Source organism: Schistocerca gregaria, chromosome 1, assembly GCF_023897955.1.
Source record: "Schistocerca gregaria isolate iqSchGreg1 chromosome 1, iqSchGreg1.2, whole genome shotgun sequence".
Classification (NCBI taxonomy): domain Eukaryota; kingdom Metazoa; phylum Arthropoda; class Insecta; order Orthoptera; family Acrididae; genus Schistocerca; species Schistocerca gregaria.
In genome coordinates this window covers 970,446,195-970,468,846 of record NC_064920.1, presented here as the reverse complement: position 1 = coordinate 970,468,846, position 22,652 = coordinate 970,446,195, and the positions used below count along the sequence as shown (strand labels likewise).

Below are 22,652 nucleotides of genomic sequence, written 5' to 3'. Positions count from 1 at the left end.
CCAACTTTTCCTGTGAATGTGGAAATATTTTATTTTTGTCAAACTATACAGGGAAAAATTATCACTACAATAAAATAAGAGAAACCACAACTCTTGCGGAAAGATCAAAGTGTTCGTTTTTCCCGCACCTGTTCGGGAGTGGAATGGTAGAGAAATGGCTTGTATGTGGGCCGTTGAATCTGCCAGGCACTAATAATCACGTAGTTGTAGCTACAGATGTAGGTCAGCAAAAGCCAGGTGTCTACATCTTTCGATACGAATGTGGCACAGCCGCGAATATATTCATGACGTTAAATGCGGTAGACAAGTATTGTGATGCGAACGCCACATTCCTGAGACAGAGTGATTGAGGAAGGAAGGGACGAACGAACAATGAAAGATTAGCGTTTAACATCTCGTCGTCCGCGGCTCGTGGTCGTGCGGTAGCGTTCTCGCTTCCCGCGCCCGGGTTCCCGGGTTCGATTCCCGGCGGAGTCTGGGATTTTCTCCGCCTCGTGATGACTGGGTGTTGTGTGCTGTCCTTAGGTTAGTTAGGTTTACGTAGTTCTAAGTTCTAGGAGACTGATGACCATAGATATTAAGTCCCATAGTGCTCAGAGCCATTTTTTTAACATCTCGTCAACAGTGAGGTCATTAGGGCTCGGATTAAGGAATTATGGGGCAGGAAATCAGCTGTGCCCTTTCAAAGGAGCCATCCCGACATTTGACTGAACGATTTAGGAAAATCACAAAAAATTAAGACAGTTTGTCCGGACGAGGATTTGAACCCACATGAGTATTCAAATACATAGATATATAAGGAGGCAGAATACGGCGCTGCAGTCGGCAACGCCTATATAAGACAAGTGTCTCGCACACCTGTTAGATTGGTTACTGCTGCTCCAATGGCGGGTTATCAAGATTTAGATGAGGTTAAACGTAGTCTCATAGTCGGCGCACGAGCGATGGGATACAGAATCTCCGAGGTAGCGATGAAGTGGGGACTTTCCGGTACGACCATTTCACGGGTGCACCTTGAATATCAAGAATTCGGCAAAACCACAAACCTCCGACATCGCTGCGGTCTGAAAAAGACTCTGCAAGAACGGGACCATTAACGACTGAAGAGAATCGTTCAACGTGACAGACGTCCAACCCGTACGCAAATTGCTGCAGATTTCAATGCTGGGCCATCAAGTGTCAGCGCGCGAACCATTCAACGAAACAACATCGATACGGGCTTTAGGAGCCGAAGGCCCACTCGTGTATCCTTCATGACTCCACGACACACAGCTTTACGCCTCGCCAATGTTCGGCATCACCGACATTAGACTGTTGATGACTGGAAACATGTTGCCTGGTCGAACGAGTCTCGTTTCAAATTGTATTGAGCGGATGGACGTGTATAGGTATGGAGACAACCTCATGAATCCATGGACCCTTCATGTCAGCAGGGGCTGTTCAAGCTGGTGGAGGCTCTGTAATGGTGTGGAGCGTGTGCAGTTGGTGTTATATGGGACCCCTGAAACGTCTAGTCATGAGTCTGACAGGTGACACGTACATAAGCCTGACCACCTGCATCCATTCTCCACTGTGCATTCTGATGGGCTTGGGCACTTCCAGTAGGACAATGCGACTCCCTACACGCCCAGAATTGCTACATAGTGGCTCCAGGAATGTGTTTAGAGTTTAAACACTTCTGTTGGCAACCAATCTCCCCATAGATGAACATTATTTACCATATCTGGGATGCCTTGAAACGTGCTGTTCGGAAGAGAACGGCACCCTCTCGTGCTCTTACTGTTTATGGATAGCCCTGCGGGATTCATGGTGTCAGTTCCCTCCAGCACTACTTCAGACATTAGTCGAGTTCATGCCACGTCGTGTTGCAGTACTTCTTCGTGCTCGCGGGGCCTTACACAATATTAGGCAGGTGTACCAGTTTCTTTGACTCTTCAGTGTATTTCTGAAAAATTAAATTTTATGTTACCCTTTTCAGGAACTAAACAACAAGAGAGATTGTAAAAGTTTTAGTTTATCTGAAGCAAGGAATTATTTTGTTTATGCCACCGTTCTGAAATGAAGTTCTGCAATATTGTGCTGGTCTTCTAGTTCTGTTTCGTATACCATTAAAATAAATGAGATGGGGTTTATAACCACAAATAAGTAAATAATCTGTACGAGCAACATGTGTAGACCACTGAAAACCTTTCATTTGACCGCAGTATGGCGGACGATGCAATCAACAGGAACCGGAAGGTACGCTGGAGTTCTATGCTCAGAAACCAGCATTGTACACGTAGCTGGCGGAGAAGTCTGTGCACGTGTCTTTGCGTTGTGATGCTGAAATTTTATTGGCAGCGCTAGATTCCGGAACTGTTTGTGTTGGTGAGAAGGTAGCGAAGTGCTCAGCTTACTGGGAAGTGATGTCAGAATGAAGTGTCACTCGGTGCGTCAGATGTCATATTGATTTCGACGATTTCGCTGTTCTTGTGTAATAATTTACAGTATGCAGTTTCAAGGCAACGTTACACTAAAGATTCATCATAGACACGTCCCCCTTGGTGTCGCTTCTTATAACATCGGCGGTTAAAGCCTTCTCGAGATCAAAGTTGCATGTCTTCGGCATAGCGTATCGGTTCAAGATGTGAATTATGGAGTCGAATGAAGTAGATTCGGTTACTGCTATATGCTACTTTTTCCATCTTAGCGCTTTTACCACATTGTTACTTTCTTATGAATGTGGTAAAAGTGCGTTCTGCAATATTTGATATTATTTTCATAAAAGAGTGCGCTGTCTAAGGAACGAGTCTCTCAGGTTTTGTGACTTCCGTCTGTTTACAAAACGAAGGATGAAGTTGCTGCGAGTGAAACGAATAGTAATGACATTCATATTTCTTGCGTGGAACAAATATTTGGCTGTTTATTTCTGAATAAGCCGGGATTTCGGAGGGTGTGTTTAGGCAGAAGCCTCAGAGAAGAGATTATATTGCTGCAAGTGAATTATTTAGTTGTTGTTTCCGCGATTTTTGAGGGACCACTCATCCACGGGAGAAGCTGGTACCATTATTATGCAAGGCTTATTGGAAATGTGCTGTTGGACAACTACACGTCATTTTGACACCACTTCGGAGCAAGCAATGTGTGAAAATAGCTTCTCCCTTTGCATGGTGACAAAATCACACTGCCGGCTGGCGAGACAGAATGGAGCCAGCCTTGTGTGACACAGGCAGTCGTTTTATTTGTTTTTATTCTCCCAGCCTCATGGTTCATGCTCAATACCGTTATTGAAGGTAGACTAAGGCTCTCTAACAGCAGCTGACTTTTATGTCGTGTAACGGTTACTTTCTCTGTTGATGGAAACCTTACACGACCGTTAATGTGTGTCCTACCAAGTTGTTTTACATCATATTGTACATAGTTTTGCATAAATTTATCATATACATAAATATCTGAATTTCCTCACCCCCACCCCCTCACCCCTCGCCTTCCAAATCCACCATCATCGCACCATTGGCTGGTCATTTACTTCATTTTCATGTGTGTGTGTGTGTGTGTGTGTTAATTTAACGGCAGATATTCTTCTAGGTGTCGGTGGAACTCCAGGGATAAAGATTCGGAGTGAATGTATGTCAGAATAATATTCGAAGTCAGTTGGCGAGGTGAATGTGTTTCACATGTGCAGCACGGAGCAAGGATAGGCGAATGTGTGTGCATCCGGCGAGTGATAGTTTCAAATCAAAATAGGGAAATTCTGGTAGAACCCTGACGCCATTTATTATGTCTTCGGGAAGACACATGGCGCACCTGAGGAAGACACCATACGTCTGGAGCTGGTCGTAGCGAACACAGTTCCGAATGGATCGTAGAACAGTAGGCAAAGGTCGTATCGGGAGGCAACAATGTATAGAGAGAGAGAGAGAGAGAGAGAGGAGGGGGAGGTAGGGAGAAGCATCTCCTGTCTGGTTCTTGGCCGCCAGCTTCCGAGTTCACATGTGAGGCTTTCCCATGCTTCCATTGGTTTAGGTGACCGACGCTCACCAAAGTATCCATCCGTCAGCAGTCCTTACCTTGAGAACAGTACTTAGCCTCGCCTCACGTGCTGAGTCGGTGCACAGTCTATGAGAACCGCAGAACTGAAAATTTAGGTACTCGTCGCTACTCCCTCTGAAAGGGTGGACACCTGTGTACACGATAATATTGAGTCAGACTGCGTTTGTGCACATGAAAGAGTAGGCAGCTTGGATTACAGTTCTTTTCAGAACGTTTACAATCAGATCAGACCAGCATGCAATCCCAGCCAGGATTACCATTCTAATAGAACAGAGAGAGGTTTCAAACATACAAGGCAACATAAACGACTGGGATGACAGTGGATAATGACAATAGCTGAACGAGTTACAATGTAGCAAACTACTAAACCGGTGAGCCTTACATTAAGAAGCATGTGTTCATAAATCTTGGTATTGTTCTACTTGTATTTCAATGTTCCTCCGTACATTTCTGCTTTTCCTTTCGCTATAGACATCTATCAAGTAAAAAATATGTGCGTTATTGAGTTGTAGATCACGTTCATATATGCACTACACTGTCAAAAGAATTCGTTTTGTACGGTTGAAACAGCTGAATGAACACTGATGTACGTTCGTAGAAACGGTGATTGTTCTTACCCGAATCGCCCAATATCTGCACAACTATCGTTTGCTTACTAATACAGAAATATGTAAGTTCTTCCGCTTTTTCTTCTGCACATCGTGTATTAGGTAATGTTGGCTGATCCGGCTTCAAAACATAGCATGCCATCATTTACACTGTCTTCCCTGATTTTACCTTCGCTTAGGTCTACAGTACAGCTCTCTTCCTGAGCTCCTCTCCTTCGGTAATCCATCAACACACTACCTCCAATCATTTCTATCGTTTACAATTTTGCCTTCCAAAGGATTAATTACTGGTATTTCCTTATTTTTTCATTTTCAGTTTTATCTGAAAGGATACATCCTTCTACTGTTCTTAAGAATTCCATTCGGAATCTTGTTTTTATCAGCTTTGTGGACATGCTCATTTCAGGTCCATGGAAGAAGGCAGGCACAGTCATTACTTTGTAGAAGTTCATTCGTGTTTCTTTTCTGGTTTAATTTTTAGGCATCTATTTAGTGTACCACATGTTTGCTAAAACTTGTTTTTAAACCATTATCTTATTTATAGCTGACATATGTTCCTAAGTAATTAAATTATATGCCTTGTTTTAATATAGGACTATCACTGATTACAATTTTGGTCTTAACAGTATTTTTAAGGCCATTGTTTTTATTTTATTTATGGCAAAATTAAAATTGTAATTCTCACGTAACTTCTGTAACACATATATAGCTCTTTGCCGCCCGTCTTAATTTTTTTTTTTATACTCTGATCATCAGCAAATAGCGTCACCTTCAGCGCAAAATGTCTCTCTTAATACCTGTAACCAGATCGTCCAAACAAAATGTAAACAAAATAGGAGACAAGCTAAAACCCTACCTTACACCTTAGTTTATATTTTTCTTTTTACTACACCTTCCGTTTCCGACATGTAAGGCGTTTGTATTTTTAGGTTTCCGTGCCTCATCAGTAAAAGCCGAACCCTTATACGATTGGTTTGTTGTCCGTCTGTCTGTCCAACTGTTATAAACCCTATTTCTCATAAATGGGTAGACTCAACAAAGAGAAATGTATGTCACAAACTTAGGTGTAAGGTCGCTTGGCGATGTAAAAGCTTGGAGCTTTTAAGTGAATGCAGTCAAAAGATACTACCATTTATGTCACATATATTAACACTCGAAAACTCACTCATCAAAACCTATAGGGTACTTCCCATTGGACTAGAATCATGAAATGTGTCAAGAAGTAGCTTTCTCAGACAAACAAAGAAAAAATTCCGAAAATAATAAATTTGTGATTATATCACAAGAAAAAAAACTGTTTTTGTTACTCCACTCTCTGTCTGTTAAGACCCCTTTTTCGCAGGAACGTGTAGGCGTATCACGTTGAAACGTATTGTACGTACTGAGATCTATGGTCCCTTGTCGGTGTAAAGGAGTGAAGCTCCTAAATCAATACAGTCACAAGATACGCCCATTTATATCACATATTATGATAATCATAAACTCACTCATCGAAATCTATTGGCTGCTTCACGTTAGCCTAGAATCATGATATTTGGCAAAAAGGAAGGTTTAACAGCACAACCAAACGAAAATAGCCGAAAACTGTAAATTTAAAATTATATAAAAAGACAAAAGTGTTTTCTTTCTGACTCTGTTATCTTATTTGACTCTCCTTCTGTTTGTCCGTCTCTTAAGAGCCCTTTTTCTGAGGCACGAGTAGACGTATCAAGTTTAAATTTATGCCAGATACTAAGATTTATAAGCCTTTGGTGACATAGTAAACGTTAATTTCCAAGTCAGTGCAATCAAAAGGTACGGCCATTTATATCACATATTTTGATACTCGCAAACTCACTGATCAGAACCTATATGGTACTTCCTGTTGACAAAGAATCATGAAATTTGGCAACGAGCAATGTTTCACAGTACAAGTAAAGAAAAAATTTCGAAAATTGATGATCTATAATTACATCACACGGAAATAATATTTCTTTTACCATTTGATGCCCGACGCAAACTTTAAATTAAAGCAAACAGTAGTTCTGCATTCAGACTGGCTGGGTCGCAATAGCAAAAGTCAAACATCACGCAAGGAACCACGTTCACCTACATCTACATCATTACTGGTCAGTTCACAATTAAATGTTTGGGTCATATGACGCGTTGGAGCTCATCCATCATCAGATATACAGGATCAATTACTGAACGTAGATAAGCGTTTCAAGTTGTACATGAAAAAACATGCCTCGCCTGATGTTTGGCGACCCATTCAGCCTGAACAGAGAACTACCGATTAATAGAACAATGGTCGCCTGCCTTCTGCACGACTTCATGTCACATTTATATCATTTAAATTAAAAACTTTCTAAAAAATTCTGGAATCCCTGGCAGCGCCACTTTGTCTGTATCTATGTCGATAACAGGCAAAAATAGAAGAGATTTTAGATTTCCGCAATGAATTTGTACTGAACACTCAGTAAGCGAGTCCCACTCGCATCTGGCCATCTTTTATCTGTATGTTTAAGTATTTTGATTAGGTAGTTCGGATATCCTCTTTGAGTCATGGTTTCTCATAGTTTTTCCCTTCGTACTCGATCGAATGCTGTTTCATAATTAATAAAAGTTATATGAGTTTCATGGTTACATTCACTACCTTTTTCTATTATCTGCTCAACTGTGAAAGTGGCATATTTACAGGATCGTTCGTTTCTACAGAAGTTTTGTTCTTCTAGCTACAAAATATCTGTGATGGCTCCACTCTTTGACTTAATGTTGTTGGACACATTTTATATCCTGCATTCAAAGCACTTATTCCCTTACAATTTTCACATGTTTCTAGCACCTTTTTTTAAATTTAAGCATAACTTGGGCATGTGACTGGGATCTTGGAATCTGATATCCATTTGAGGATTTATAATTAGATTCAGAAATCTCTGATTTACTATGGGACCCCCATATCTTCATGTCTTTGCTTTTATTCCATCTTTTCCTGTATTCTTGCTCTCATTTCTTTCATTTAATGCTGTTTGTAATTCTTCTGAAGCAATGGGATCCACATTTCCATAAAGAGGCTCATCATCTTCTTCTTCTTTTCCCAGGGAGTGATTAGACTATAAATCCCGGAAATGTTGTATCCATTTTTCTTCTTCGATTATATTTATATTTGCTACATCTCTATCTTCACTGTTTGGATGCTTAAGTCCTTTACAGACTGCTATTTATCCCCCAAGTGTATCGTGTTCAACGGCTCTTATAAATTTCTCCCGAGATTCTTAGCGAGGTTTCATTATCACATTTTTGCCTCATTTGGTTTTTCCCTATATCTGTTTTGCTTCATACATTTGTTCTTGTAATGCTTATGGATGAGATAATTCGCTGTCTCTTATTGCGTCTGTAATTTCTTCATTCCGTATCCTCAATCCTTTTTTCTTCCGTCACTTTCTTTTTCCTTTTTTAACCTAACACTTCGTCATCTATAGTTCTTTCACCTTGTATAATATTGTCCCACCCCTCGTCAATATATAGGATAACTCCGTGTTCTTTTTAAGTGTTTGCTTTTTAAGTAAGCAGATAACAATCTTCGATATGACGCTTATATATTTTCTTTTTCATAGGTACAGTTTAAATACTTATCCATTAGCTTTTCCATGACTTTTCATTTTATTCCACCTTGTTAGAAGACGCATTATTAGCATGTAATGATGCGTTGATATATCACTTTCCCGAAAGACTCTTACATCTTTTTCTTCTGATAATTTCTTATTCGTAATGCAATAGTCTGTTACCGACCTTGCGCACCAAGTATTCTTGTAGATGTCTTTTTTCCTTAGGAAAATATCTGTTATCCTCAATTTGTTAAATTCGGCAAATTGTCTCAACTTCTCCGCATTATTTTTGGAAGTATCTTCACCAAATATACGTATAACATCTCTAATCGGTATTGCACCCATTTAAGCAGTCAAATCTCTTGATAATATAAGTTACTCTCTCTATTTACTTCTTCACAGAATCTTCAACTGTCTTCCTTTTCTACGTCTTCAGGGACATATATCCCATTTATGGTCAAGTGACCTCTAGGTATTTTAAATCTAACAGTTAGTATTCAGTCAGTTACAAAAGCGTAAGAGTCTATCCTATTAGTCCACTTCTTATTAACAATTACTGCAACTGCATTAGCTGCTCTTTGTTGTTTACTAGCTGGACCAGAAATCAAGGTGTAGTCTCCTATATATTAAGTTAGCCTTCATAAATTTCTTTATTTTCCTCATTCTGTGCCTCATTCTCTACTCAATGCGGACACAGAAAGCTTTCTTCGGACTTTGTATTTCATACAGACAGCAGTCCTCAGCTCGGAATATTTGCCAGGAAGCGATTTCCTACATAACATAAGTAGGTCCTCGAAAGTCCATGTTTGGACTATGATAAATGGAAACAATCTTCTTTTCTTTACTGGAACAATAGCGCTCAGTGAAAAATAGATATCTCTGTTGTGGGAGTAAGTAACGTTTCTTTTCCCATATGAAGGAAGGAGGAAAGTAAAAGATTAATGGCTTACTTTTTACTTTCTGGATATTACCTATGTTTGTTATTACGAATTTATGCTTTAAATATAAAGCCCTTTAATTTCGCTGATGACTTTCGCCGTTTTGTTCCTCTTCTATTACGCTTTTAGGGACCTTCAATCACTGGACTTAGTGAGTGAAGGAAGGAGGAAAGTAAAAGATTAATGGCTTACTTTTTACTTTCTGGATATTACCTATGTTTGTTATTACGAATTTATGCTTTAAATATAAAGCCCTTTAATTTCGCTGATGACTTTCGCCGTTTTGTTCCTCTTCTATTACGCTTTTAGGGACCTTCAATCACTGGACTTAGTGAGTTTATCTTGTGCTGCCACTTCGGCAATCCAGTGACTTGAAAGCCAACTCTGTGCTTCAAACGCCGCTTGATAGCCTTAAAAGGTCCATCACGGGACGCGATACATGCAAAGCCGAGGGCATGCTGAAAGGGCCATTTATGATGCAACAAAGGAGAACTTCAGTGCGGTGACCCTGTCTGAGTTCACGTTACACGCCAGAACTGCTCATAGACATCAAAAAAGAAAAAAAATTGGAAATGACCGGCGGCGTCTTCGAAGTAAATTGCTTTCAACAATAAGAGAATAACTATTAAACGAAACCGTGGATTTTTCGCCATTTTTCTATTCGGAAGAAAGTTCTATTAGTAACAGCACAAAAATCAAGATTATAATTAAGACGTTTAGCAAAGTTTTTTTATTTACAATCAACTGTGTGTTACAAGGCTGACTATTTGCTATTAAAAGATGTGCTTATTTAACAACAATATGTTAATTCTTAATGCACCACATATGTAAATATGAAACTGTAACACTTCTAGTTAGCTATTGTGTTTTTAGAATATCATGTAGAGCTACTAACGATGACAGAATTGTGACGTGAAATTCTAGACTGATATCAATAAATCTGTATTTTTATGATTTGTCGAAGCTTTTTTATTAACTCATAGAAATAACAACACTTATTTTTCCACAGTTCAAGGTTGTCGTCTAGAAAACTATAGAATGTCGTAAATATCTTCTCTACATATTAAATAAAATGTGAGTGTCAATAATGTTTAATACAATATGAATTATGGCTCAACGCCTATAGAATATTTCTGATACAAAAAGTAACTGATAATTTGCTAGGGCAATAATCTGCGACGTCAAGTTTTAACGGAATTGACATGGGCATTAAGAAGCCCAGTGCGTCTGTCTCAAAAGATCAGCTTTAAATGTGAACAGTGACCTGTTTCAAGTATACTTACACCGATTTCATTGTGAGTGCTCTGTCTATATCAAAAGAGCTTTCCCACGGCCCAGCTCTAAGATTGCAAACCTGGGATAGATAGGAACAAAAAATGTGGAAAATAAGTTATTTTATTCATCAGAATATCGAAATTACCGCGATTTACCAAGGGATAAGCATGGACGTCACTAACGTTTATCTTCGCTTCAATTGGTAATCGCACCAGATACGTGCAGCGTTTTCAGGAATTATTTTGTGGCAAGGCCAGAACAGGAAGACATTTGCTTCGGCTGCCACACGGAGAAGTTTAACCTTACAGTTTTCAGACTCTCGGGGGGAACCATATTGATCGAGCTGTATTAAAACCTTTCATCGCTGGTACCGAACAAACAAACTTAAATTACGTCGCCTTACCGGCCAACATGATTTATAGGACCCATGAAACTTTCAGGACTTTTGGAGGAACATTCTGCTTCCAGGCGGAGCACGAAATACGCAGACAGGGCGGAACACGTCTCTAAAGGCCCGCGAGCATCGGTTTAACAAGATCCTAAGAGGCTGTTACGTTGTTCAGGCAGGAAAAGATAAGGCACAAGTAAGAGGAGCTACATTACCCATTTGTGGAAAAGGAAAGGCTAAGGGGAGCGAGCATTAAACGCACCATATTTTCAGCTACGATAACAATTTCTTTAATATTGCATTTTATTGGGTTATCAGACTCGTTGAATTTTTTAACGGCGTGTTAGGCATTGACTGCAGGTATTTTGTGAAGATTAATTCCCAAAAACACACATTTAAATTCTGTACTCTTTGCTGATGATCAAATAATTTTACAAAAGACAGAAGATGATATACAATTTGCTGAATAGATAAACCCTATAAATTGAAAATATCAGAAAATAAAACGAAACTTATGGCTTTTAAAGGAAAATATCCAGTTACGTTCTAAAATAATGCATAATGGAATATCAGTTGAACAGGTATCTCACTTTCTGGTATTAGGAAGTGCTGTAAATCATGAACATAATGACATCTCCAATAAGTTAAACAATTTTCAAATGAAGTGTGGAACTATGCATAGAACATGAGCGAATGGAACCAAGAAAGACACGAAGACAAATCTCTACAAAGTAACTGCGCCACAACGCTCACATACGGAAGTGAGTCCTGGACAATAGTTAAGAAAGATGGAAGAAGGATACAGTCAGCTAAAATGTAATTTTTAAGGTAAGTAAAAGGGTGTACACTGAGAGATCAAATAAAGAATTCTGAAATATGGAAATAATTAAATATATTCTGCATGAATGAAAGAACAGAAAACGAGATAACAAAATGGAAGAAACATATTGAAAGAATGGGGACAGAAAGAATAGTCAGACGTGTAATAGACTACAGACCTGCAGTAAAGAGAGATGTAGGAAGACCAAGTAAAAGGTGGTTTTTGTGAAGACAGAACAGGCTATAAGCGTTCTCCTCGAAGTGAAGAAGAAGACATCACTTATTAATTGAAAAAACCGTAACTGCAATGTCGCCTTTAAGTCATCATCAAGTGGTTTGTCCGCAGCTCTTGATCTAGTGGCTACCGTTGCTGCCTCTGGATCGCGGGGTCCCAGGTTTGATTCCCGTCCAGGTTAGGGATTTTCTCTGCCCGGGGACTGGGTGTTTGTGTTATCCTCATCATTTCATCATCATCATTTGTGACAATGGCTACATTGGATTGTGAAAAAATTGGACTCTGTAAAAATTGCGACTTTGTACGGGCGCTGATGACCGCGCTGTTGAGCGCTTCACAAACCAAACATCATCGTCAATTGGTTTAAATCCTCAAACACATAAACAGTCAGCATGAGTCAAAGAAATAAAATGCGTGTGAACCTGAATGGTGGTTATAAGAGTATATAATACACACCGTCGGTATATGGCAGATGATTTTCCAGGAACATATGGTGAACGATGTGAAAATGTGTGGAGATCACGAGGCCCGTTCCTCAACAATCCTTGCCATCCATTATAAAAGATAAACTTAGCAAACAATGCCTTATTTCTCTTTATGAAGTTTTATCGTAATTCAATGTATTTTGGTCGATTATGGAGGTGGCTTGTGTAGCAAAGGCTGACAAGAGCCACACCGACACATATCTTTTTCATCTTTCTCATCTATCTCGTCGGCTGTAGTGCATCAGCAGTGTTGGTTTTCGCTGATTATCAAATCTGATTTTTCCATGCAGACACTGTACAATCCTTGTTTTGGTATTTTGTGGTGTGTGTAGCTTCCACGTTTATTTTTGATTGCATCCAAACCACTCGATAATAGCTTAAGTCGAAATTGCATGGGTCTGTAATGAATATATAGAGTGAAATGCGAAAATGTTGTTCAAAAAATCTTTTTTTAATTATTATCTGAAGACATCTATTCGTGGACTACAGTAAGGTGAGGCAGACGGCTGAAAAGAGACAATCATAGCTTGTTTTTTGCAGCATCAGAACAAACCGCAGGATACGATCCCCGAGTGGACAGGGAGCAAATTAGATCATATGGACAAACGGCCAGAAAAAAATGGTTCAAATGGCTCTGAGCACTATGGGACTCAACTTCTTCAACTTCTGAGGTCATCAGTCCCCTAGAACTTAGAACTACTTAAACCTAACTAACTCAAGGACATCACACACACCCATGCCTGAGGCAGGTTTCGAACTTGTGACCGGAACGGTCCGCGCGGTTCCAGACTGTAGCGCCTAGAAAGGCTCGTTCACTCCGGCCGGCCAAACGGCCAAAAGTGCATGGGATCTGTACTATAGGGTATTTATTAATTAATCATGCCTGTCGAGTACAACTGTGTGCACGACATACTGTGATGAAAGCATTGTTAGAAAAGTCTTTCAAAATGGACGCTATGGGCCTTAATGCATGTGCGAACACGACACAGCAAAAATTCACGCACACATTCAACTGTAGCATCCTCTAACCGAATGGAGTCGCAGGCAGCATGACTGCATTGTTCCAGTGTCTGAAAATGCAGGATAGGCTTCGCACACTCTTTTTCTTCCAAGTGCTTCCGGACACAGTAATCTAAAGTGTTGAGATCCGCTAACGTGACCGGCCATGCGACTGGACTACCTCGTCCCATCCATCGGTCAGGGTAGATGGTGTCGAGATGTCTCCGCACGGAAACGCGGAAGCGAGCTTAAGCAGCATCCCGTAGTAGCCACATTACCCTTCGTACCACTAAAGGCGCAGTGGTTAGACACTGGACTCGCATTCGGGAGGACGACGGTTCAATCCCGCGTCCGGCCATCCTGATTTAGGTTTTCCGTGATTTCCCTAAATCACTCCAGGCAAATGCCGGGATGGTTCCTCTGAAAGAGTACGGCCGACTTCCTTCCCCATTCTTCCCTAATCCGATGAGACCGATGACCACGCTGTCTGGTCTCCTTCCCGACACAACCAACCAACCTCTAAAGGCAAGTCTATCAGCAGAGGATGAAAGATCACCCACAGTAAGTGCAGGTAGGCCTCACATCTGAAGCATTATGGAAGGATGATCTGTCCCACGAGGCGTTCCCTCGCTCCCGCATTGAGGCTGTACTGGTGCTCATGCTTCGCTGCCACAATTCCATGGTGACTCTCTGTAGCCCACAGGTGAGTGTTGTGAAGGCTGACGATATCACCGCATATAGAGTTAGCTTCATCCGTGAATAGGATGGATAACAGTAAAGCGAGTACCATGGTGGCCCGTGTAAGGAACCAGCGAGAAAACCACGCCGTTGTGATACGTCCATAGGTAATAAGGCCTGCCCACGTTGTAAGTGATACCGATAATGGCAGCTGTCGTGGAGAATTGTCAGGCTTAGACCATGCTGGTACCCAGCGAGTTGGCGCAGTGGTTAGCACACTGGACTCGCATTCGGGAGGACGACGGTTGAATCACGTCTCCGGCCAGCCTGATTTAGGTTTTCCGTGATGTCCCTAAATCGTTTTAGGCAAATGCCGGGATGGTTCCTTTGAAAGGGCACGGCCGATTTCCTTCCCAATCCTTGCCTAACCCGAGCTTGCGCTCCGTCTCTAATGACCTCGTTGTCGACGGGACGTTAAACACTAACCACCACCACTACCACCATGCAGGTGGTTCACTTCCCTGTTGCTTCTGCCGAGATGAGATCCTACAGTTTTAAACACCTGTTCCTCCAAGGCCTATGTACATACCGGGCACACCTGCCTTTCATGAATTCCCAATCCCCTAAACGGGCCTGTCACACACAAACGACGAAACAATGTTGTAGTTGGTTGTGCGGGTGCTGTCTGCGGGAATTGTTTCCCCGGAACTATCATACCGCTGCCCACCCACTACCACTTTCCTGTCCGCAAGTAGGCCAGCCGGAGTGGCCGAGCGGCTCTAGGCGCTACAGTCTGGAACCGCGCGACCGCTACGGTCACAGGTTCAAATCCTGCCTCTGGCATGGATGTGTGTGATGTCCTTAGGTTAGTTAGGTTTAAGTAGTTCTAAGTTCTAGGGGACTGTTGACCTCAGAAGTTAAGTCCTATAGTGCTCAGAGCCACTTGAACCTTTTCGTCCGCAAGTAAGGACCATTTCGGTCTGTTCGTGGCTGGTACACTGGGCCATGTCATCAAAAAGCAGTGAAGCGAATGCCCTCTAATATGGTAGTGTAGCTGTCGTCTTGAGTAAGGAGCTTAAATACTAGTGTAGGCAGAAATTCCCAGTTGCCTAGTGTCTTCTCATGTGTGCTTTCAATGATTAAAACCAACATTGTCATAGATATTTTTATCTTGACCTTAAAATGGGTATACCTCTGTTGGCTCACATATCTTACCATATGTCCAAATGACCTTTTCTTGCTCTTTGTCCTTTACTGCACTTAGTCCTCATTTACCAAAATCACCAAGAATCTTCGTAGGTCTCCAGATCCAGTGTATTAATAAAGTAATTTCTGGAATTAATCTGAGCTATTCTGTACAAAGTAATACGAAATGTAAAACAAATGAGACGCTTAGATCGCAGTGCTTCAGTTCTCGTGACGACGAAACTGCTGGTTCCTGAAGTTGGTATCCCGTATATACTGGGTGTAAATTTTAAGTTGACAAACCAGAATAACTCGAAAAATAAGCTTCACACGAAAAAATATATAGAATCCAAAGTTGATTATTTGCGATGTGGATTATCTGCTGGTTTTAAAGTTAGCCCGCTACCCCAGTCCCCTGGCTGTGGGGCGGGAGGCAACTTTAAAATTTCAATTGGGAACTCACATTTTATTGCAGAATCAGATTCTACATAAAAAGCTACGTACATTTTGTCTTAAGTATTTGTTTCGATTCTTGGTAGTTGGCGCTGTAATTCAAGAAAATCCATGTTCTCATTTTTGCGTGGAAAACGATTACGGATAAATAAAAAATACTTATTTACTTCGCTAAAGCTAAAACTCTCCCTCTCTCCCCATAGGGTGGGGTTTGAGAGAGGGTAATTAGAGTTTTACAAATGTTGACAACCAAAACTTATCCGAATCTGCCGAAAAAATTAATATGTGGGTCAACGTTTGTAAAACTCTAATTATTCTCTCTCAAACCGCGCCCTATGGGGAGAGAGGGAGAGTTTCAGTTTTTGTGAATCAAAATTTACGAAGTAAATAAGTATTTTTTATTTATCCGTAACCTTTTTCCACGCGAAAATGAGAACATGAATATTCTTGAATTACAACGCCAACTACCAAGAATCCAAACAAATTTTTAAGACGAAATGTACGTAGTTTCTTATGTAGAATCTGTTTCTACAATTAAAATGGGGGCTCCTATTTGGAATTTTAAAGTTGCCTCCCACCCCACCTCCAGGGGGCCTGGGTGACGGGCTAATTTTAGCACCAGCAGATGTCCCCCTCGAAAATAATCAAATTTGGATTCTACACATGTTTTCGTGTGAAGCTTATTTTTCGAGTTATTCTGGTTTGCCAACTTAAAATTTACACCCTGTATTGTATCTCAGGTCGAGAGCAGTGTGACAACAATCCTCAGTTTTCTGTGACCTTGCTGGACTATCTTAAGAGGCAGCGTCTGGGCGGGTATCTTTTGATTGCAATACCGATAACAGACAGGCAAGAAGACACCGGCAGTTTGTTACCTGAAGTAGCGTCCTCCTGTAGTTTATTGAAGCCGCAAGTTCTTTTAAGTTACTCAAAGGTCTTATGCAGCTGCGTTTGGTGAAAACACGCTCCCATTACACAGCAATAATCACTCGCTAATTCAGTTCTGGATACCACCTGTTGAACAGCATAAGGAAGTGACACCTCACTACTGGGTAGACAGATGAATCGCGAAAGGTGGCGAACCAATTCTTGAGAGTCATGCGAGTGGATACATTCTAGGCCACTGCTCGGATAAGCGTGTTTAGTGACGAATGGTAACACGTGATGAAACGAAACCAATAATACGTCTGCTGTCGTCTATAGCCGGCGAACTCTACAGGGCGCTACTGTCCTAACATTGTGCATCCCTTCCTTTGCCTACAGCACACTGCAAGCAGTGTGCATTTTCATCAAGACAATACGCCCTCCACAGACCTGAGTGTATTAATGTACTCTCCCAGGTTATGTGTCCGGTGACGTCCGCTCCTGTAGGATATTATTTCTTTCTGTTTGTTACGTTGGGAAATAGACAATTTATAAACTGTCCGCCCGCCCTACTTTGTGCATTTTGTTCTCGTATACTCTGGATGAATTATATCTAACCTTTAAGGCAAGACTCTGTGTGTCCGAATGGGCCATTTAAGATTTACTATGCAGGACATTTTGTTTCTAAAAAATTATTTTTTGCGTAAATGTTTTGATGAATTTCTGATCACTGTGGTGTCTAAACTTTTGTGATACGGTTGTAGCCATTCGAATAAGCATACTTTCTCCCTCACTTCTGGTTGCCAGATTAGTTTGACCCAAAAGTTTACATTCATAAAAACATTCTAAAACGTTTCTTTGAAAATGAAGCACTTTATATCTGCTTTGTTGGTTTTAAATAATTGCGAAAGAGGTTTTCTTTATTCGCCTATGAGAATATTAAACTCTTGCGAAATCCGTAATTCAGCCCATTTTTCACTTTTCCCCGAATGTAAATGGAAACATTTTATCATAGAATTACAATATAGTGCCTTTCATAGCTTCTAAACCGGACTTTAATGGTTTTTTTATTCCCTGAAAGTGTGACTTTTTTACATTCATCAATGCATATTGGCTATGTTTTCTACGTGGAAAATAGTTTAATGGACGATGAGCTTACGTGTTTTAACGGGTGCCCTTAACATTTCTACAGACACTGTAGAGTTCATAACTGTACGCATTCACTTCGTTGTCTGTTACTTCACAGTAAACTACGCTTAAGCTGTATTTTGAAGTAATTCCATCGAATTCTTGCGCTATCCGACGCTACTGGCTATAACGCCACCGTCATTTCGATGGGCACGTATGCAGTAGATCTTCCGAGAGCCAGACTTTTGCGTAAGATCATTTTAAGTGGTCTCCCTGCAATTTTATACGGGTACTCGAGATTTAATGTAGGTCACCTGTTCTTCATCGTCGTGATTTGACTGTACACACGTTTCTTGTGATTGTGAAATTAAGACCCATCGTAGATCAACATTACTTCTCCATGAGACGGTAAACCATTTAAAAGAAGTAGTGCAAATGGGATTACTTCTGGAAAAGAAGTAGTACGTTGGTTTTTTAAGACGATGAACATAGAAAGAAAAGTATAGAATTAGTGACTGAAAAAGAAATGTATAGAATCTTCAATCTAAGTTAGTGACTGAAACTTCGCTTTCATCTTTTGCGGGCCAAATTCAAACTCAATCTCAGTGTTGCCCCACTGACGCACGTCGAAAACAGAATTTTTTTACCTTCGTTGGTATTTGAGATCGTTGTGTCCAGTGTGGAGTAAGTGATGGGCTGTCTGCAATACTAGATTGAAATGTATGAATACAATCAATAATAGTGTTAAAATTTAATGTTGATTTCGTATTGGGTAAAAGAGGTTCGTTTACTATCAAACTTAAAGATGCCTTTGCATTTACGAGTGAAATGTTAAGACAGACAATATATACTTATGCATCACGATAAGGGAAAATATAAAGCCACTGATAAACAAATTTACCGGCCATTGTGGCCGAGTGGTTCTAGGCGCTTCATTCCGGAAACGCGCTGCTGCTACGGTCGCAGGTTCGAATCCTGCCTCGGGGATGGATATGTGTGCTGTCCTTAGGTTAGTTAGGTTTAAGTAGTTCTAAGTTGTAGGGGACTGATGAACTCAGATGTTAAGTTCCATAGTGCTCAGACCCGTTTGAACCTTTTTTTTTGATGAGCAAATTTATTTTATATGAGAAACTTGCATCACTTCAGCGAGAAAGTTGAAAGAAAAGGATATGACCACATAATTTGGATAATATGATGTGGAGATCTTACGTTGTTAGCGCATATGGTTTGAAGGAAGGGAGGGAGAGGAGTGGTAAGCTATAGATCCCGACCCCAAGATCAGAGAATGAGTTGGGACATATGGGAGACCCGATACGGAGAAGAAAATGAGAGCCGCGCGGGATTAGCCGAGCGGTCTGAGGCTCTACAGTCATGGACTGCGCGGCTGGCCCGACGGAGTTTCGAGTCCTCTCTCGGGCATGGGTGTGTGTGTTTGTCCTTAGGATAGTAGTGTGTAAGCTTAGTCCCATACGATTTCATACACATTTGAAGTTTTTTTTTAAGAAAATGAGGGGCTGTTGTATTGAATTGGGTGCTTAGGAGTCAGAGTGAACTTCGCAGTCCGATAGTGGTAGCTGTTTTAGATTTACACAGTGTAGTTACATTAAGGTGACCACCGCCTCTGTTGGGCGTCAACTTGCCATAACCACTCACAGACGGGCGGTGGCACACTAGCTGTGGAGGGTGTATAAAGCTTGTTTGAGGGGACGCGGAAAACAACGCAGTCGTTGTCGCAATGCGGGAACGCAGCGCCATATCTGATGTCCAACAGGGCATTATCATTGGCTTCCAGGCCAAGGGTGGAAATATTTCCGAAACGGCAAAGTATACGGTGCTTCGCAAATTAGCGCTATCCGTAACTGGCGCCAACGCAAATATCGTGCACCACGGGAAATAGATGCAGGGGGTGAACGGCGACTGTGGAGACTTGTACGAGCAGTAGATGGGCAACAGTTGAGTATCTGACCGGGCAGGTGAACCAGGGGGCTACCGACAGTGTCGCGTCAATGAGCGTTCAGCGACCTTTGCTGTATATGAGCCCCCACAGCAGGCGTCTGGTTGCCGCAGCTATGCTGACTGCTGTTCATCGCCGTCAAAGGCTGCACTTTGGACCGCAGTATCGCAGCTGCACGTCCACTAATTGGTGACAGGTGGCTACTTCGGACAGATATCCCATGGCGTGTAACGTGTGCAGCCTCTGAAAGCAAACATCGTACACCAATGGTCGGTAGGTCCACACCAAAGGAGTGAGGTTTACAGTCTGGGGAATGTTTTTGTTGCACTCCCTGGATGATATCATCATTATGGAAGGCACAATGGATCAACACCAGTATCCATCTATCCCTGGGTACCACGTCCACCCATACGTGCGGCTTGATTTTCCTCTGCACGATGGCATCTTCCATCAAGACAATTCAACGTGTTACACAGCAGTACACGTACGTGGTTCAAAGAGTACCAGAATGAGTTTACTTTACTCCTCTGGCCGCCAAACTCCCCGTATTTAAACCCAACCAAGAATCCGCGGGGCCACTTCGATCGGGCTCTCGCGCTATGGATGCCCGACCGAGAAACCTAGCGCAGTTGGCCGCGCAGTGGAGGCGGCATGGCACCACACCCCCGCGGAACCTTACAGATGTCACTGACTGTCTTCTGCACGTCTAGCAGCGGTCCGCGCTGCAAAGGGTCGTTATTCAGGCTTTTAACAGGTTTTCACGTTAATGTGACTGGAGAGTGTGATTTGGATAGCGTGGTGGAATTTGAATGCACGTGTTTGAGAACCTGTATTTATATATTTGTTTATTTTATGTATTTTTTATTCACTTGCGCAGACAACGAGCTATAAATTTTATAAAAAATTTAGTTAAACAAGTTCTTAATTTACTGTAGAGCTTGTGATTTAGATACATTTATGTAAATATTTGAATAGCAATTACGAAAATAATTATAATTGAGAACATGAATAATAATAACAGAAGATATGGTAATAGCAAACAATAAAGCGTGGCAGTGTAACGGGATTAGTGACGAAGAAATTTACAGCACATAGTGGGTACAAGTAAGCGATCAATACAGGTGAGGAAAAGAGGTAATGACACTCTGACAGAGGATTCATATTGGCAAGTGTAAGCAAATGAAAAGGGAAAGGTGGCGTGCAGTGCTTTCTAATATGTGGAGGACATTACTGATCTTTTGGAGACATGACGTCCACACAAGTTAAAAGTAAGTGGAGTTCCAGAAGTGAAAAAGATGTTAAACGAATACAGTCGTAACACGCGATCAGTTCGTAGCTTCAAGCTATTGTGGGAGAGCTTCACTTTAGTTTGGAATCAATTTAGTTTAGTATCAGAAAAAATCTTCAGTGTTATCCTTGATTTTGTTAGACCTTTTAGCGAGTTCATTGCTAATAAATTCGGGTTCCAGAAAAAGAAACTAAGAGACATGTATATGGTTGGAACGTCACTTCGAGATTATTACACGAATCACCAGCTAGGAAAGTCTCGAAATGACTCGATTTTGATATTTTCAACAGAGTTATATCAGAAATGGCCTGAAATGTTGTAGGAAAACATGTAAAAGCTAAACAAGGGTGGATGGAGCTGGTGTGGAACCCAAATGCGCCCGACAATAAGCCCATTATCTTAACCACTTACTTACGTCAGATCGATTTAAATTGATGCAGTGAGGAAAAGAGCTGACAGGAAATCACAAATGAAGCATACATAAGGGCTGCTAGAGAACAACGAGCGTTGTTGTGAAGGCCATGCGCTATACTGGAAGCAAAAGAAAAAGCGAAATAAAGAGATCTGAGACGTACTCACAAGTCGGCGAGGCTGTGGATGCCGCTGAAGGCGTCCTCGTGCAGGTAGGACAGCTGCCAGTTGCCTTTGAGGCTCCTGCGAACACACGGCGTCCACTCATCACGTCTCGGTAAAGCAGCACCTAACCACTAGAAACACAAACAGGTCGTCACAAGGCACTGGGGTCTTTGGCCACTCAGGTGACTTGTGAATATGCTGTACTTATTACTGAAATATACAATCAGGTGACAAGTCATGGGATAGCGATATGCCTGTATACAGATGGCGGTAGCATCACGTACACAAAGTGTAAAAGGGCAGTGCATTGGAGGACCTGTCATTTGTACTTAGGTGATTCGTGTCAAAAGGGTTCGGATGCGATTATGGCCGCACGACGGGAATTAACAGACTTTGAACGTGGAACGGTAGTTGAAGCTACACGCATCCGACATTACATTTCGGATATCGCTAGGGAATTCAATATTTTGCGATCCTCAGGGTCAAAAGTGTGCCGGAAATAGCAAATTGCCGGCATTGCCTCCCACCATGGACAACGCAGTGGCCAACGGCTTTCATTAACGACCGAGAGCAGAGGCGTTTGCTCAGAGTTGTCAGTGCTAACAGACAAGCAACACTCTACGTGAAATAATTTCAGAAATCAATTATGGAACGCACGACTAACGTATCCACTTTGATAGTTCGGTGAAATATGGCGTCAAAGGGCTATGGGAGCAGACGACCAACGTGAGTGTTTTTACTAACAGCACGAAATCGCTTGTAGCGCGTCTCCTTGGCCTGCGACCATATCGGTTCGACCCAAGACTACTGTAAAACCGTGGCCTGATCAGATGAGTCCCGATTTCAGCTGACAAGAACTGATGATAGAATTCGAGTGTGGCGCAGACCCCACGAATCATAAACCGTAGTGGCTCCATAATGGTGTGGACTTTGTTCACCTGGAATAAAAAGGGTCCTCAGGTCAAATTGTGGTTTTATTCCGCTACTTGGATACCATATGCACTCATCGACTTTATGTTCGCAACAACGATGGAATTTTTATGGATGGCAATCAGCCATGCCACCGAGACACGATTACTGCTATTGATTTGAAGAACATTCTGGACAATTCGAGCGATTGATTTGGCCACCCAGATCGCCTGACATGTATCCCATCGAAC

General features: G+C 41.6%; 1 protein-coding gene across 4 annotated transcripts in view; it reads right to left on the bottom strand.

Annotated features, from left to right (window-relative positions):
- The window catches only part of LOC126276649 (probable glycoprotein hormone G-protein coupled receptor), a 1,482,411-nt gene that overhangs the window by 244,342 nt on the left and 1,215,417 nt on the right, over positions 1-22,652 (bottom strand). For all 4 annotated transcript variants that reach the window (XM_049977295.1, XM_049977293.1, XM_049977296.1 and 1 more), the window contains one exon: positions 21,496-21,570. In XM_049977295.1, the coding sequence (XP_049833252.1) occupies positions 21,496-21,570 (75 nt within the window). The remainder of the gene's footprint in view (positions 1-21,495; positions 21,571-22,652) is intronic.